The 16535-nt window shown below is 41.5% G+C and overlaps 1 protein-coding gene across 4 annotated transcripts in view; it reads right to left on the bottom strand.

Moving 5' to 3' along the window:
- ANKRD17 (ankyrin repeat domain 17) overlaps positions 1-16535 on the bottom strand; it is a 584488-nt gene that overhangs the window by 206515 nt on the left and 361438 nt on the right. For all 4 annotated transcript variants that reach the window (XM_053703322.1, XM_053703325.1, XM_053703327.1 and 1 more), the window contains one exon: positions 4969-5131. In XM_053703322.1, the coding sequence (XP_053559297.1) occupies positions 4969-5131 (163 nt within the window). The remainder of the gene's footprint in view (positions 1-4968; positions 5132-16535) is intronic.

Raw genomic sequence — 16535 nt, 5'->3', positions numbered from 1 at the left:
TTGGGAAAGAACTCAGGAATTCGTTCCTTAATAAGAACAACCAAACCAGTATAAGCTTAAAGTTTTAGTCTTAGAACTCAACCTTGAAGCCCAGAGTAACAGTTAAGAACTGAATCCAATTATAAAACAAATAATTGATTATCTTAGAACAAAAGAAATATGGATTTTTTTATTTATTTTTTAAAAAATCACAAAATTCTTCTAGCTAAAAAAGCTAAAGACATAGATTAACCCTCAATTGCAAAAATATTCAATAAAATGAAGACACAAATGAAATTATTAGCATGATAGTCCAGTTTAAAGGACCAGCCAATACAGTGGCCTTGCATAGTCAATAAATGCAAAACAACAAGACAAATGCAACAGCACCTAGTCTAGTAAATGTTGTCCCTTTAACAATGCTAAAATAAATCATAATCTGATACTTGATCTTAAAGTAAACAGAGAAAATGAAGCAATTGCAATATCCAAATAAATCACAGGACCAAGAAAAGTACCTGAAACTAAATAATTTTCCATAAATAAGATACAACTATCTAAAGGAAAATAAATACTATTTTGCTATAGAAACAATAGCATAATTAGTAGAAATAGAGATAGCCCCAATAAATTGGAGAACCCTCCAAATTGAGTTTAACTGCTGGCAAAGAATATAGTTTAAAACCTTTGAAGAAGGAATAATAGAAAATTCTCAGCCTATTCCATTCCCTAGTATAGGGAATTGGAAAGAAAACCTCTGAAAACACAGAAGAAATAAATAGGCAGAAATAATGTCAGCTAGTCTTAAAGAACTAGTTACCTTAATATCCAAAATAATCAACACCTTTTCAACAAAGAACAAATGTACTTTAATAATAGAAAAATAATAAAAAAGTAGATTTGTTAGTGTCAATATCTGATGAAGAAAATTTCTGAAAGAGAAAAAAACATCATCAGAGAAGGATAAATCAGTATGTTGTTGGTCATTTGAAACTTCAATAATTAAAAAAAGTGAAAAAGACCTAAAAATTTTATTAGAAGGCACGAAGTCAGACAAAGCCTTTAACATAGAATCAGAAAAATATTTCTTATAAGTCTTCTAAATATTTCTTGCAAGAAAAGAAAATATATAAAGCATAAATACTAATGGATGCCGCATGTAAAAGTATAACATAATAACTTATTACAAACCATAGCTAAAGATAAACATTTATAACATTTAAAATAAATGAACTTAGCTTTGGTAAAACTGAAACTCAGTTAAGCGTTTTTCCAGAAGTGGCTTCTGATTCAGAGTCCATCTGAGACATCTTGCAATATGTAATAGAAAAAACAACATATAAAGCAAAATTGATCAAATTCCTTAAATGACAGTTTCAGGAATGGGAAAAAAATGCCAATGAACAAGCTTCTAGCAACCAGAAGCAATAAATAATGAGACTTAAATATTGTGGAGACAACAATGACGCTCAAATTTTTTAGCGCCAAAAAAGCCGCCCACATTATTTGGCGCCTAAATGCTCCGGTAATGCCGACATTTCTTGGTGCAAAAAAGTCAAAAAAATGACGCAACTTCCGGCGACACGTATGACGCCGGAAATGACAAGAAAAAATTTTGCGCCAAGAAAGTCCGCGCCAAGAATGACGCAATAAAATGAAGCATTTTCAGCCCCCGCGAGCCTAACAGCCCACAGGAAAAAAAGTCAAATTTTAAGGTAAGAAAAAATTGAATTATTCATATGCATTATCCCAAATATGAAACTGACTGTCTGAAAATAAGGAACGTTGAACATCCTGAATCAAGGCAAATAAATGTTTAAACACATATATTTAGAACTTTATATAAAAGTGCCCAACCATAGCTTAGAGTGTCACAGAAAATAAGACTTACTTACCCCAGGACACTCATCTACATGTAGTAGAAAGCCAAACCAGTACTGAAACGAGAATCAGTAGAGGTAATGGTATATATAAGAGTATATCGTCGATCTGAAAAGGGAGGTAAGAGATGAATCTCTACGACCGATAACAGAGAACCTATGAAATAGACCCCGTAGAAGGAGATCATTGAATTTAAATAGGCAACACTCCCTTCACATCCCTCTGACATTCACTGCACGCTGAGAGGAAAACCGGGCTCCAACCTGCTGCGGAGCGCATATCAACGTAGAATCTAGCACAAACTTACTTCACCACCTCCACAGGAGGCAAAGTTTGTAAAACTGATTTGTGGGTGTGGTGAGGGGTGTATTTATAGGCATTTTGAGGTTTGGGAAACTTTGCCCCTCCTGGTAGGAATGTATATCCCATACGTCACTAGCTCATGAACTCTTGCTAATTACATGAAAGAAATAAAGTCAGCACTTATTTTTAGTAGGGATGCACCGAAATGAAAATTCTAGACCGAAACCGAAACCGAAAATGCAGGATGCCCTTGGCCGAAAACCGAAACCGAAACCGAAAATGACTTTTTCCACCAAATTATTTTAAAAGTTTTTTTCTATAATGTTATTATTAATATAAGACTTTTTATTATATATATATATAATATATATATATAATATATATATATATATATATATATATATATATATATATATATATAATATATATATATATATTATATATATATATATATTATATATATATATATATATATATATATATATATATATATATAATATATAATATATATATATAATATATATATATATATATATATACACACACACAGTATATATATATATATATATATATATATTATACACATACTTTTGAACATTTTGACACAATCCTAAATCAGCAGGCAGCATGGGGTTAAGAATTAAGACATGGGACTGAGGCACACAGAGGAATGCAGGAGATGGTATTACAAGTGTACTGCTTGTGGATTGTAGCCCAAACAATTACAGTTCTGTCAGTGTGCAAACGGCTCCTACATGTTTATATTCACTCTTATCTGGCAAACAGCTCGTTATGCAGTTCTAAGGAGGAGGAGGGGACAGCTGCTTGTAATGACACCACGCTGCAGCCCGCTCTGTTTACACAGAAGTCTCCTAATCTTGCCGTGTCAGGTGAAATTTATGACACTTGCCTGCAGAGCCATATAGTTACTTGTAACGGATCGTCCTGTCAGTGAATGTGTGAAAGGCTCATACATATATTTACCCTTATCTGGCTCCCTGTCTAATCGTGACTTTATTTGAAAAAGCAGCTCATCCTGCAGGACTCAATGAGCTGCTTTTTCAAATAAAATCACAGTTAGACAGGGAGCCAGATACGGGTAAATATACGTATTAGCCTTTCACACACTCACTGACCGGAGGATCCACAAGTAACTATACGGCTCTACAGGCAAGTATCATAAAAGTCACCTGACACGGCAAGTTCCTTCTCATGCCGCTCTGCTCTGCTTCAAGACAGGGAGTGAACAGCCCAGCCCACAGTGCCGCACCCCCTCTAACCGCGAGGCATTCTGGGGCATGTAGTTCATTTGAATATGGCCTGGAAATAACCCAGCCACACGGGGCTAAATTTAGGATCAGCTTGCAACTGGTTATAGCGGTCGGTGAGGCACGGGGGAGGACACTTTGGGGGATAAATATCTGTCTGCCAGGGGATGATTTCGTGGGGCATAAGGGTTAATTTACTTTTACATAGAAGATGCAATTTTCGGCCGATTTTCCCCTCTTTCGGCCGAAATGGGATAGGCCCATTTTCGGCCGAAAATTTCGGTGGCCGAAATTTCGGTGCATCCCTAATTTTTAGACTTCTGCCAGGCAGCTCACTAGGTTTGAGAGGCCAGTTCCCTCACATGGACCTGTGGAAGAAACAAAGACTAAGTAATCTTACTCAGGCTTGCAAAGTTAGGGCAGCATTAAATACATGGGAGGCGCAGTGAGGATTATACCCCACAAGTTCCCATTGCTTAAAAGCCACCACTGCTCTACTGAAGAGACTGATATGGACTTGGCTACACCCTAGGACAAAGCAGAACAATCTTGCACTGCTGAAAGAATCTTCTTTCAAATACCTAAACTTTACCACTTCTTTGCGCTAACATAGGCAAAGAGAATGACTGGGGTTGGAGGGAAGGGAGGTGATATTTAACAGCTTTGCTCTGATGCTCTTTGCCGCCTCCTGCTGGGCAGGAGTGATATTCCCAATAGTAATTAGATGATCCGTGGACTCACAGTGTCATTAAAAAGAAAAAGCCTGATAGATTCATTAACAAATAAGACTGATACTGAGTACATTTTTCAAAAGCAACAATATGCTTTGGATAAAGTTTATTATTAACGATTAAAAGAAAATTCAAGAAGTAAAAGCAGGTAAATGACACTGGTTATAAGGACTCGATGTCTAAATGCTGTTTTGCATTCTAACACCTTGCCTTATTCAAAGGGACTAGACTTTTCAACTCCCTTTAAAATTTTGAGAGAAGTGCTTCTGCAATACTGCAGTATGGCAAAATTGACAAGTTGGCCACATGCAACAAATGGATTGTCGCAAACTATAAAAGTGTCAATACTGAAGTATTGGCTATAATAATATGTAAACTAGAGGTGGCAGCATAAATGAAACTGAGTAGGGGTTGCACACATCCTAGCTCATTTAATAGGGTGTTCACAGCAGCTTTGAATACAATGCACTCTTAGCTGCTTGTCTGAGTACATAAAGTCACTTTAATCATGCTACTAAAAGCAAAAGGAATATTAGAACATTGATTCCAAACAGTTTTTTTTTTTTTCAAGTGGTGTATTTCTGGATTTATCTTGATTTGCAAAGTAATATTTGCTAACAAAATGAAGGGGTCAATTATAAAACATTTCCATTGCAATGTAGAGTTTACTTGCTGATACATGCCATTAGTTTAATGTCTCTTTAAATAACCTCACACCACATCTTTCTATTTTAATAATGCAATGTATCTTAAAACAGACAGTTGTATATCCCTTTAAAGAAAAAACATTAAATAAAGAGAAATACCTTTCTAAATGCAGCCATGAGAGGAGTTATCTTTCTGTTGTCAGCAGCATCTACATCTGCACCAGCCTGGACAAGAAGCTGGACAACATCAAGGTGACCTCCGTTTGCTGCAAGCCAAAGAGGTGTGTTTCCTTTCTTGTTCCGCACATCAATATGAGCTCCTCTGGAGAAAAATAACTGTTTTTTAAAAAGGTGAATAATACCTTATATATAACAAATATGCAAAGCACAAATACTACCAAGCTACTTTTTTACTTCCAAAACCAATAGGCATAATAAATAACCATATTGGTTGCTTGGAACCAGTGATCAAAAAAATCTATAGAATTTAATAACTCTGGGAGATCCTCCTTTGTCCATACTCCTTCATACAAAAAAGATTTCGGGACTTGTAGACTATAAGCACAGAACTTAAAGCATAAATTATGCTTACCTGATAATTTCCTTTTCTTCTGATGGAAAGAGTCTACAGCTGCATTCATTACTTTTGGGAAATAAGAACCTGGCCACCAGGAGGAGGCAAAGACAACCCAGCCAAAGGTTTAAATACTTCTACCACTCCCCTCATCCCACAGTCATTTTGCCAAGGGACAAGGAACAGTAGAAGAAATATCAGGGTGAAAGGTGCCAAAAGAAGAATAAGGACACCTGACATAAAATGACGGGGGGAAGCTGTGGACTCTTTCCATCAAAAGAAAAGGAAATTATCAGGTAAGCATAATTTATGTTTTTCTTCTTAAATGGAAAGGGTCCACAGCTGCATTCATTACTTTTGGGAAAACGATACCCAAGCTATAGAGGACATTGAATGCCAAGATAAGAGGGTAAAATAGGCGGCCCATACTGAGGGCACCAGGCCTGAACCTCTACCCAATAAAAAAATCCGTCTTTGTGCGAAGCAGAGAAAAAAAAAATTTCAAAGGAAAAAGCCCCAGTGACACTGACTCGCAGTCAGTCCAGAGCCAAATTAGAGACCGCAAAACTGACTCGACTGACCAGCCAAAATCCACAAAGGGAAAAAGACAAAGGATGACCGAGGAAACCGAAAAGTCCCTCAATGCAAAAAACAGCATCTCAAAGAGTGGGCCCAGGATAGGGAAGGATTCCACGCCTATACCGGGCAAAACCCGGGATAATACCGGGCACGAAGATCGAAAAGACATCTCAACGCCCTGCAAGCATGGAACGCAACTAAAGAGGCAAAGTCCTCCCAGCGCCTGCCCATAGAATACCCAAGTATTCGATCATGAAAGAGCGTGTAATAGACCCAGGCGAAACCCCAAGTTTGAGAACACAGAGGGAGCTAAAACATGAATGTTCTTGTAAAGCACAGCTAATCCCCCTTAAGGGACTCAAGGCGCTGCTCATCTTATCAACCTCGAAAGGAAGAAGGCTGAGTAGACCTTGCCGGGGATCGAACTTGCAACCCTCTGTTCACTACAGTGCAGATTAGCCACAGTGCATTAGTACACTGAGCTAGCTGTCCAGCTAGCTGCAAGGAAGAAGAAGCAGTCATCAAGAAACAGACCGCTCAAAACCACCCCCTGACAGAGGGCACGCTCCAGGCAACCTAAGCCGCCAGATCTACTCACAGGTCCCTAAAAAGGGGAAGAACGCCTCCATCGTTTCCCCCCCGAGAAGCAGACATTACCCACAGAACCTGAAGGAAGAGGAAAACATCTCCTGTCAAAGGAGCAAGGAGAAAGGAAAACCCGTCTCCTAGCAAACTGAGCTATCAGAATAGACTCAGCATGCTCACAGATCCCAAAGGATACTGTGAATTATAGACTGCTCAGGCATCCTGACCTGCAGACTCAGCTGGGCCACAAATACCAGGGAACAAAGAATCCGGAAACTGGTACAGGAACGAGCGTAAAGATGGCAGAGCCATCCCCCCAGAGTACAAGTACAACCCAACTCTGAAAACAGACAAGGCCATAGAACCAAGGATCTTTTAAAACAATGCCCCACAGTCTGCATGGAACCAGCAAGATTCCAGGTGGAACCAAGTCCATCTTCCACTTCCCGACCAGGAGAGGTCCCTAGTAAGGACTCAGTCTCCCGATGAAGCAATTAACCCTTAAAGAAAAAGGAAAGAGGCCGGAAGGGCAATAACCGTCCTCAAGGCCTGAGGCCACCGGCTAAATGGGAAGAAAAAATCCCCGGCAAATGTCCTAGAAAGGACCCCCACACAAGAAGTTCACCTACAGAGGCACAGCCAACAGAGAATCCACGGGTACCCTGGCAAACTAACAGGGGAATGCAACCCTAAGGCGCACCAGAAGACTGGAATCCAGCGCTAGCAGCTGGGTAGGAACCCACCATTCTTGAGGCGCAAGCCACCCAGCTAACTCCAGATGACATGGGTTACTCTGTGGCAAGGAATAATAAATACTCCGATAGAGCGGGCCAACCCTGACCCGGTCAGGTAGATGGATTAAGAACATAGCCCCAGTTCCCACCACTGTGGAACATCCCGACCAGCCCTGAGATCCAATAAGCCAAAACTGGGACAGGAGCGTAGCTCCAGAAATAGGAAGACTCAGGAAGAAAAAACAGGTCCGGGTAACTAATATAGTTCAGGCAACTATACCCTGAAACTAAACAACCCAACTGGCCAAAAAAGCCAGACAAAAGGAATGGAGCATATCCAGAAATTCCAGACAGCGCAGAGAACTTGAAATCTCCGACCAAATGAAGGAACTTCCCCTAGATAAAGTTTAACTCTCCAAGGAGCAAGGCTAGAAGTCAAATGAAGAGACTTCACAAGGCCACAGGACAGCAGAAGGGATACCTCGAAGTTCCCAAAACCCTACTAGCAGGGCTAGTCTCCCCATCACCTTCACATAGGCAGAGGACACAGGAGAGAGAATTGGTGCTAAACCTTCCCAGCTTCGGGAAAATCTGAGCTAAACAAGTCCCCACAGGAATCAAACAACTTCCGGGAACACAGATCCTCAAAAGGAGATCTAACCCACCCTGGACAATGGAAGAAGACCCAAGGTCTCATAACTCAGACAGACCTTACGCGGCCTAGAGTAAGTGCCATATCTAGATACACTAGAAACAGCTGACACGCACCCTTTAAAGGTGCCAAAAGCTGCAATAGGTTTCAAAATACAAAACATTCCGCATGCTGGACAGCTATTCATACAAGCTGTTGGATCAAGACCCATAGGTCCATTAAGGAGCCTAAAAACTGAAGGCCAAACCACTCAGAGGCAACGGGGCACTACGCCTGCCAGCCAGCCCCCCACATGGAAGAGGAACTCTTGGTTCTGATGAAATCAGATGTCAGAGTGACGCAGCGGAACACTCCCCTGCCCAGTCATCCATGACTGAAGGCTATAAGGACTGAAACAATCCTTTCCAGCCTCGTGAACTCACAGGTCCTCTCAAATGCTTAGTTGAAGAAGAAAAAAACAATGATAACTTGAGCATTCAGCACTACTACCTCTCCAGCCGAAACAGCGCCACGTGTCTGAACAGCCACAAAACTAAACGAAACCTGACAGGACCAGACTGTACTCAGGGTCCTAACCGGCAAGCTGCATAAATTCTCCCAGGAAAACAGACATTATTAAACATAGGACTAACATGTCCAAACAACTTCTGAAGAAGTAACAAAGAGTATCGATCCCAGGTGGTTCCCGAAGGAAGCAAACACAAATAAAAGACATCCCATGGAATACAAAATAAAATATAAGGTAACCCAAAAGTTAACGCCCAAAAGACACAGGCATGCCTGCAGGACCAGCCAAACAGAGCCCTATCTTACAAAAACCTGGGAAAGATCTCAAACAAATGACAAACAGGAGATAACCCCACATGTCTAATGAGGTGCACCATTCGCATTATCAGACTGCAAGTCCCCATATCTGTTAACGATAGGGTAATTCAATAACTGAAAAAGATGTCTAAGCAACACACTAAGGCGCGCAATCCTGTAACAAAAGGCACAACACTCCTGAATAGTTACACCCACATGGAACTGTAGAGGCCCACCCCAAGGCGGAAGACCAGGGACAGTAGGGCACAAGCACAATCTCAAATGAACGTCTGGACTCTGCAGACGGACCATCGCTAACATTATCAGGAAGTTAAAACGTGCTGCAACCCCCGGTTAGGAACACGCCACCCCGCATGGAGGAACCAAAAACTGGGTTACCCGCATATATAGAAGTATGAATTGGTAGGGAACTCGCCTCTTGGAGGACGGGGCCCCCAGAGACAGATGGCTCATCAGTCCACTGATTCCCTGAGCCCGAGGAACCAGGCGCTCTCATATGGCATACAGAACAAAACAGGTCAACCTGTGTTAACGAGGCCAATCAAGAGTCATCACCGGACACAGAATCTGAAATTACAATAGTCTCAGTATCAGAATCATCTGTAACTGAATCTGAAATGAGCACAGCCTCAGCATCAGAATCCTTCATAACTGGATAGAGGAAATATCAATATGGACTAAAGTTTTAAAACAAAAACGGCACCTGACACCCACAATGGCTAGGGCACTCCCCACCTCCTATGACCAGATCCCATGCCGAAGAGTACTACCCTCCATAAGAGACAAAAAACAAAAATTAAAAATTCTGACACTTTGCTGCCAACCTCCTGGGACAAAAGGCAAAGAATGACTGGGGAATGAGGGGAGTGGGAGGAGTATTTAAGCCTTTGGCTGGGTTGTCTTTGCCTCCTCCTGGTGGCCAGGTTCTTATTTCTCAAAAGTAATGAATGCAGCTGTTGACTCTTTCCATTTAAGAAGAAAATTGCAATGATCTCAAATACATTTAAAGGCGCATTAAACTGCTGGGTACAACTACTACATTCTATTGGTTTTTAATGTGCCTGCATCTCTCTTTAAAGCCATTCTTTTACATTTTACCCCATTAGAGAAACCAGTTGCTAAAGCTCTGTATCTTTATAATGGGTGCTGCCATCTTGTCACATCCTTTGATAGAAGCAGTGAGCTTTCATAGATCAATTTTTAAAACTTGTACCTTGCAATTTGGTTTATCATGCACAACAGCAGTTTTTTGCACAAAGCTTTAAAGCTACATAAATATAAAAAATATGTGAGAAATAATAAAATACAATGCACCCAATGAAAAACATACAGCTCCTGCTGTGTGTTTCAAACTTTAAACTGAAGTGTACATTAAGGCTTGTCAAGAAGACAACAATATGACTGATCTGTGAGTGTGCACTGCTTCAGTCACAGGGTGTGAGAAAAAGTCAACTCCAAGATGGTGGTGCCCAGTGTGAAGATGAAGAACTTTACTAATCAGCATTTGTAAATGGTTAAAAACTAATTATGCTTACCTGATAATTTAATTTCCTTCTGTATGAGGAGAGTCCACGGCATCATTCCTTACTTTTGGGAAATACTGAACCTGGCCACCAGGAGGAGGCAAAGACACCCCAGCCAAAGACTCAAATACTTTCCCCACTTCCTTCATATCACAGTCATTCTGCCAAGGGAACAAGGAACAGTACGAGAAATATCAGGGTATAAATGGTGCCGGAAGAGAAAAAACTAATTTTGGTCCACCCATCAAAGTATACGGGCGGGGGCCGTGGACTTTCCTCATACAGAAGGAAATTAAATTATCAGGTAAGCATAATTTATGTTTTCCTTCTTAATATGAGGAGAGTCCACAGCATCATTCCTTACTGTTGGGAAAACTATACCTAAGCTCTAGAGGACACTGAATGATAACGGGAGGGGTAAGGAAAAGGTGGACACTAATCTGAGGGCACCACAGCCTGTAAAACCTTTCCCTTAAAAGCTGCTTCAGCCGAAGCAAAAACGTAAAATTTGTAGAATTTTTAAAAAAGTATTTAAGGAGGACCAGGTAGCCGCCTTACAAATCTGATCTATAGAGGCCTCGTTTTTAAAGGCCCAAGAGGAAGCCACCACTCTAGTGGAATGAGCCGTAATCCTCTGAGGTCGTCTAAGTCCCCCTGACTCTTAAACTAAGTGTATAACACTCCTCAACCAAAAAGATAAGGAAGTCGAAGAAGCCTTCAGACCCTTACGCTTCCCAGAGTAGATAACAAACTAAGTTTGTCTAAAATCCTTAGTAACTTGAAAGAAAAAACTTCAAAGCTCGAACAACATCTATATTATGAAGTAAAGGTTCCTTCGCAGAAGGAGGATTAGGACACAAGGAAGGAGCCACAATTTCCTGATTGATGTTAAGATCAGACACCACCTTAGGAAGAAAACCAAAGCGGGTACGTAGGACAGCCTTATCCTTGTGAAACACTAGATAAGGAAGCTCACATTGCAAGGCCGCCATCGCACAAACTCTACGTGCTGACGCAATAGCCAATAGAAAAAGAACCTTCCAGGACAACAATTTAATGTCAACCGAATGAATAGGCTTGGAGTTTTAATAACAAGATTCAAACTCCAAGGAGGAGCCATATCTGAACACAGGTCTGATCCTGATCAGAGCCTTAATGAAGGATTGCACGTCTGGGAGCTCAGAGAGTCTCTTGTGCAGCAAAACAAAAAAGGCCAAAATCTGTCCCTGCAGGGAATTGGCAGAAAGGCCCATCTCCAGACCCTCCTGAAAAAAGGAAAGAATCTTGGCAGTCTTGACAATATGCCAGACGAAGCCACGTTCTCCACACCTTATGGTAGATGCGACCAGTTACAGGCTTATGAGCCTCAATGAGAGCGTCTCTAACCTCAGAGAAACCTCTCTTGGCAAGGACTAAGCGTTCAATCTCCACACAGTCAGCGTCAGCTAATCTAGATTTTGATGAACAAAGGGACCCTGTTCCAGCAGATCCCTGCGACAAGGTAACCTCCATGGAGGAGATGAGGACATCCCCACCAGGTCTGAAAACCAAGTCCTTCGCGGCCACATTGAAGCAATCAGTATCACTGATGCTTGCTCCTGCTTGATGCGAGCCACTACACGAGGGAGAAGTGGTAACGGTGGAAAAATGTAGATCAGGTTGAACCTCCAAGGCATTGCTAATGCATCTATTAGCTCCGCATGAGGATCCCTGGACCACAACCCATATCTGGGTAGCTTGGAATTGAGCCGGGGGACGCCATGAGATCTATTTCTGGCATCCCCCATCTGTCGCAAATCTCCGCAAACATCTCGGGATTGAGGGACCATTCCCCCGGATGAAATGATTGCCTGCTGAGGAAATCCGCTTCCCAGTTCTCACCCGGAATGTGGATCACTGACAGTGAGCAGTTGTGGGCCTCTGCCCAATCCAGAATCCGAGAAACGTCCCTCATTGCTAGAGAGCTCCTCGTTCCCCCCTGATGGTTGATGTAAACCTCCGAGGTTATGTTGTCTGATTGGAATCTGATAAACTGGGATGAACCCAGAAGAGGCCAAGCCTTCAGAGCATTGAAGATCGCTTGAAGTTCCAAAATGTTGATCGGGAGGAGAGATTCCTCTAGAGTCCACAGGCCCTGTGCCTTCTTGGCAACCCAAACAGCTCCACATCCTAATAGACTTGCATACATAGTCACAATCTCCCAGGATGGTCTTAAGAAGGATGTCCCTTGGGACAGGTAATCTGGACAGAGCCACCAAGAGAGCGATTCTCTTGACTGGTTATCCAGAGAAATCTGTTGAGACAGATACGAATGATCGCCATTCCAATGTCTCAGCATGCACAGCTGAAGGGGTCTGAGATGGAACCTTCTCAAAAGGAACAATGTCCATGCTGGACACCATGAGACCAATCACCTCCATACACCGAGCCACAGAGGGCCTTAAGGAGGTCTGGAGGGCAAGACAAGCGGAAGTCAGCTTGTGATGTCTCTGGTCTGTAAGGAATATCCTCATGAATATGGAGTCTATTATAGTACCCAGGAATTCCACCCTGGTACTGGGAACAAGAGAACTCTTTTCTAAGTTTATCTTCCATCCATGAGATCGAAGAAGAAATAGAAGAGTTTTCGAATGATCCTCTGCCAAACGAAAGGATGGTGCCTGAACCAGAATAATGTCCAAGTATGGCGCTACTGCTATACCTCTGGTTCTGGCCACTGCAAGCAGAGCCCCCAAACCTTCGTAAAAACTCTTGAAGCAGTAGCTAGACCAAACAGAAGTGCATTAAAAGTGCTGGTCCAGAAACGCAAACCTCAGGAACTTGAAGTGCTCCTTGTGTATTGGAACGTGAAGGTAAGCATCCTTCAGGTCTATTGTGGTCATAAACTGCCCTTCCTAAACTAAGGGAAGGATAGACCTTATTGTCTCCATCTTGAAAGGAATTTGTTTAAGCACTTGAGGTCCAGAATCGGACGGAAAGTTCCCTCCTCCTTTGGGATCAAAAAAAGGTTTGAGTAGTGTCCCAGACCCTTTTTCTGCAAGAGGTACTGGTACAATGACTCCCTAGAAAGGCTTCTCGTTTTTCTTGGACCAAATAGAATCTTTCCCTTAAATGAGAGGGAAAGAACTTTGACTTTGAAGTCATGTCCGCAGACCAGGACTTCAGCCAGAGTGCCCTGCGGGATTGAACAGAAAAACCTGAAGCCTTAGCATTAAGGCGAATAATCTGCATATTTGCATCACAAATAAAAGAATTAGCCACCCTTAAGGCCTTAATTCTTTCCTGGATTACGTTGAGGGGACCCTCTACCTTGATCAACTGAGATAAGGAGTTGCACCAGTAGGTAGCCGCTCCAGAAACCGCAGCAATTGCCGCTGCCGGTTCAAACAAATATCCTGTATGTTGAAACATCTTTCTTAACCATGGGCTCTTTAAAAGACGAACTCTCAAGCGGGATAGTAGTACGCTTAGCAAGTGTGGAGATAGCGCCATCCACCTTGGGGATAGAACCCCACAACTCCAATTGAGAGTCCGGGAATCATTTTTTAAAGGAAGAAGGGGAAAAAGAAGGACAAAGCCTTTCCCATTAACTTTTAATAATATTTGCCATCTTCAAGGGAACCGGGAAAGTCTGTGTTACAACCCTGTCCTCGTAGACCCTAATTTAGGAATCAAATGTTCCTCAGGCAATTTAGGCTCTGGGACCTCTAAAGTAGCCAAAACTCCCTTTAGTAGAAAGCGTACATGTTCAATCCTAAATCTAAAGTCTGGCTCCTCCGCAGCTGAAGGCTTAGAGACAGCAGATTCCGACACAGAAAGAGCTTCCTCTGAAGTATCAGAGACGTCTTCATCAACAGATAATCTTGTATCAGATAAATCCAATAAGCTAGATGACCCCTGAGAAGGATAGCAATATTTGACCTTTCGTTTGCGCTTAGCAGGGCGAGGTAAAGCACTAAAGGCCGCAGACACTGCAGTTTGTAACTGCTCAGTAAAGTCTGGCGGTAAAAAGGCCCCTCCAGATGGAGGATTAGGAGTGCTACGGGAAGCTGCATGAGTATTAGGAGATGACTGTAGGGTGCGCACCTCGCGGGACGGACTCCTCAGAGGTGGACGCTCATTGGTACTTAACATTACATTATCAAAGCATGTGGAACATAATTGTGTAGGCGGGTATACCACGGCCTCCTCACAATATAGACAGGTATCTGACTTAGGTAAAGAAGGAGTACCCTCTAACGCATCAGAATCCTCGATAGCTTGCGCTTATAAAACAGACTATTGCGTAATAATAGAAAACGGCACCTTTATACCCCCAATGCCTGGGGCACTCACCACCTCCTATGACCCAGGCTAAAACGGAGAAACAGTCTTCTCTGATAAACCGCACGGTCAGGAAAAAGTAAATAGTGTGACCACACCCGGTCACGAGGTGCACAATGCAGGACCGCCCCTGCTATAAGAAAAAGCGCGCCAAGCCCTTTCAGCCTGCGCAGCTTGCAAAAACTAAAGTAAAACCTGTACATTCCAACATCTGAGTCTCATCTTGCACATGTCGCAGCATAATAATAATAAAATAAATTAAGTGATTAATCCCCCTGTTCAAGAATACCCCACCGGAGATATTAACCCTTGATTCCATACAGATAAAAGGAGCCACACTATGACCCTGTCTTATTGAGTTATCATGTGTGTCTAAAAAAATGAAACAATCTTACCGGAATCTATGCCGCGGAACAAAAAAACACAGCTTCTCAAGTTTGACAGTCTTGTAGCATCGCTCCTGACATTGACTTGAATGATGGAAGCAGGCAGAAAAACACTGATTGCTTAAGAGCTGTTAATATGAGTCTGAATGGGTTCACAGAAAGACTCTCCCTGCATCTCCAGACTAACATTCGTCAATGCTCTCACTGAGAGGCTGACAAAACTACTTAAAACTCCAGTCCCATTTCGAAGGGCAGATACCCCTCATAAGGAACTACTCTATCTTCTGACACATCTCTGCCAACCTCCTGTGACGAAAGGCAAAGAATGACTGGGATATGAGGGAAGTGGGGGCAGTATTTGAGCCTTTGGCTGGGGTGTCTTTGCCTCCTCCTAGTGGCCAGGTTCAGTATTTCCCAACAGTAAGGAATGATGCCGTGCACTCAACAAGGAGAAAAACAATAAAATGGTGAGTAGAAACCATGGAACTGTAGTTGTACACAGCAGTTAAATGTCCCATTAATGCACCTCCCTATAATCATGGGTGCTGTCGTTTTGGATCTGCAGGCATCTGAAGGAGAGTTGTTACATATGTGCAAACAAATCAGCACTGCAATGCAGTGAGAGAGATTTAAATTTGGCGAGTCCATAAATAGAGGGAGGTGAGGAATAACATTTAATGTTCTTTTAAGAGATATGATTCTAAAAAACTGTGTTGCTTCAGAATAATTGCTGATTGAGTTGCATTCAATTTGGGGAGGTAGAATTTATACAAAGCAACTTTACTACTTCCTCTAACCTTTCCACAATAATTAATTAATGCTCGAGCAAATTATATGAAACGCAGATTACTTCAAATTCAAAAGCAATAACAAACCACATCACACATTTTATGTATACACAACAGTTTAAATTTGAGCTTGGTGTAACAAAGGATTGGTACACAAACCTCTAACCCACACACATACAAAAAAAAAAAAAAAATTAACTCTAACTGCAATTTGTCTATTCAAAATTTCTACAAAATGTTAAAACCCATAGCAAAGTATCAAATAGTCTTGATTTAAAACAAAGCATGTCGAAATTTGTAATTTTAGGTAAAACAGTTTGTTAAATCAACTGGAGGAAATTTTATATATATATATATATATATATATATATATATATATATATATATATATATATATATATATATATATATATATATATATATATATATATATATATATATATATACACATACACACACACACATATACATATATATATCTCAGAAATTTAAAATATGGGGAGGCGAAAAGTGAGTTTAAATCCTCCACTAAATCTAAAATGTAGAGAAAATAACTCATTGTGTAAACCATTTACAAATCTAGACAAGTCAGAAGACTTGCTTTTACCCCAGAAACTCTCTGATTACACTGTTTCCAATGCAGCAAAGGATTCTGGGTGAGATATGCAAATGAGGTTCACAATGACTCACTTTTTACTTCTAGCCTGCTTTTTAAGGCTGACTTCCCTTTACACCATAGCATCGCCGCATTACACAG

Source organism: Bombina bombina, chromosome 2 (genome assembly GCF_027579735.1).
Source record: "Bombina bombina isolate aBomBom1 chromosome 2, aBomBom1.pri, whole genome shotgun sequence".
NCBI lineage: Eukaryota > Metazoa > Chordata > Amphibia > Anura > Bombinatoridae > Bombina > Bombina bombina.
Note: the sequence above shows the minus strand (reverse complement) of the source record. Positions and strands in the feature narration are given on the sequence as shown.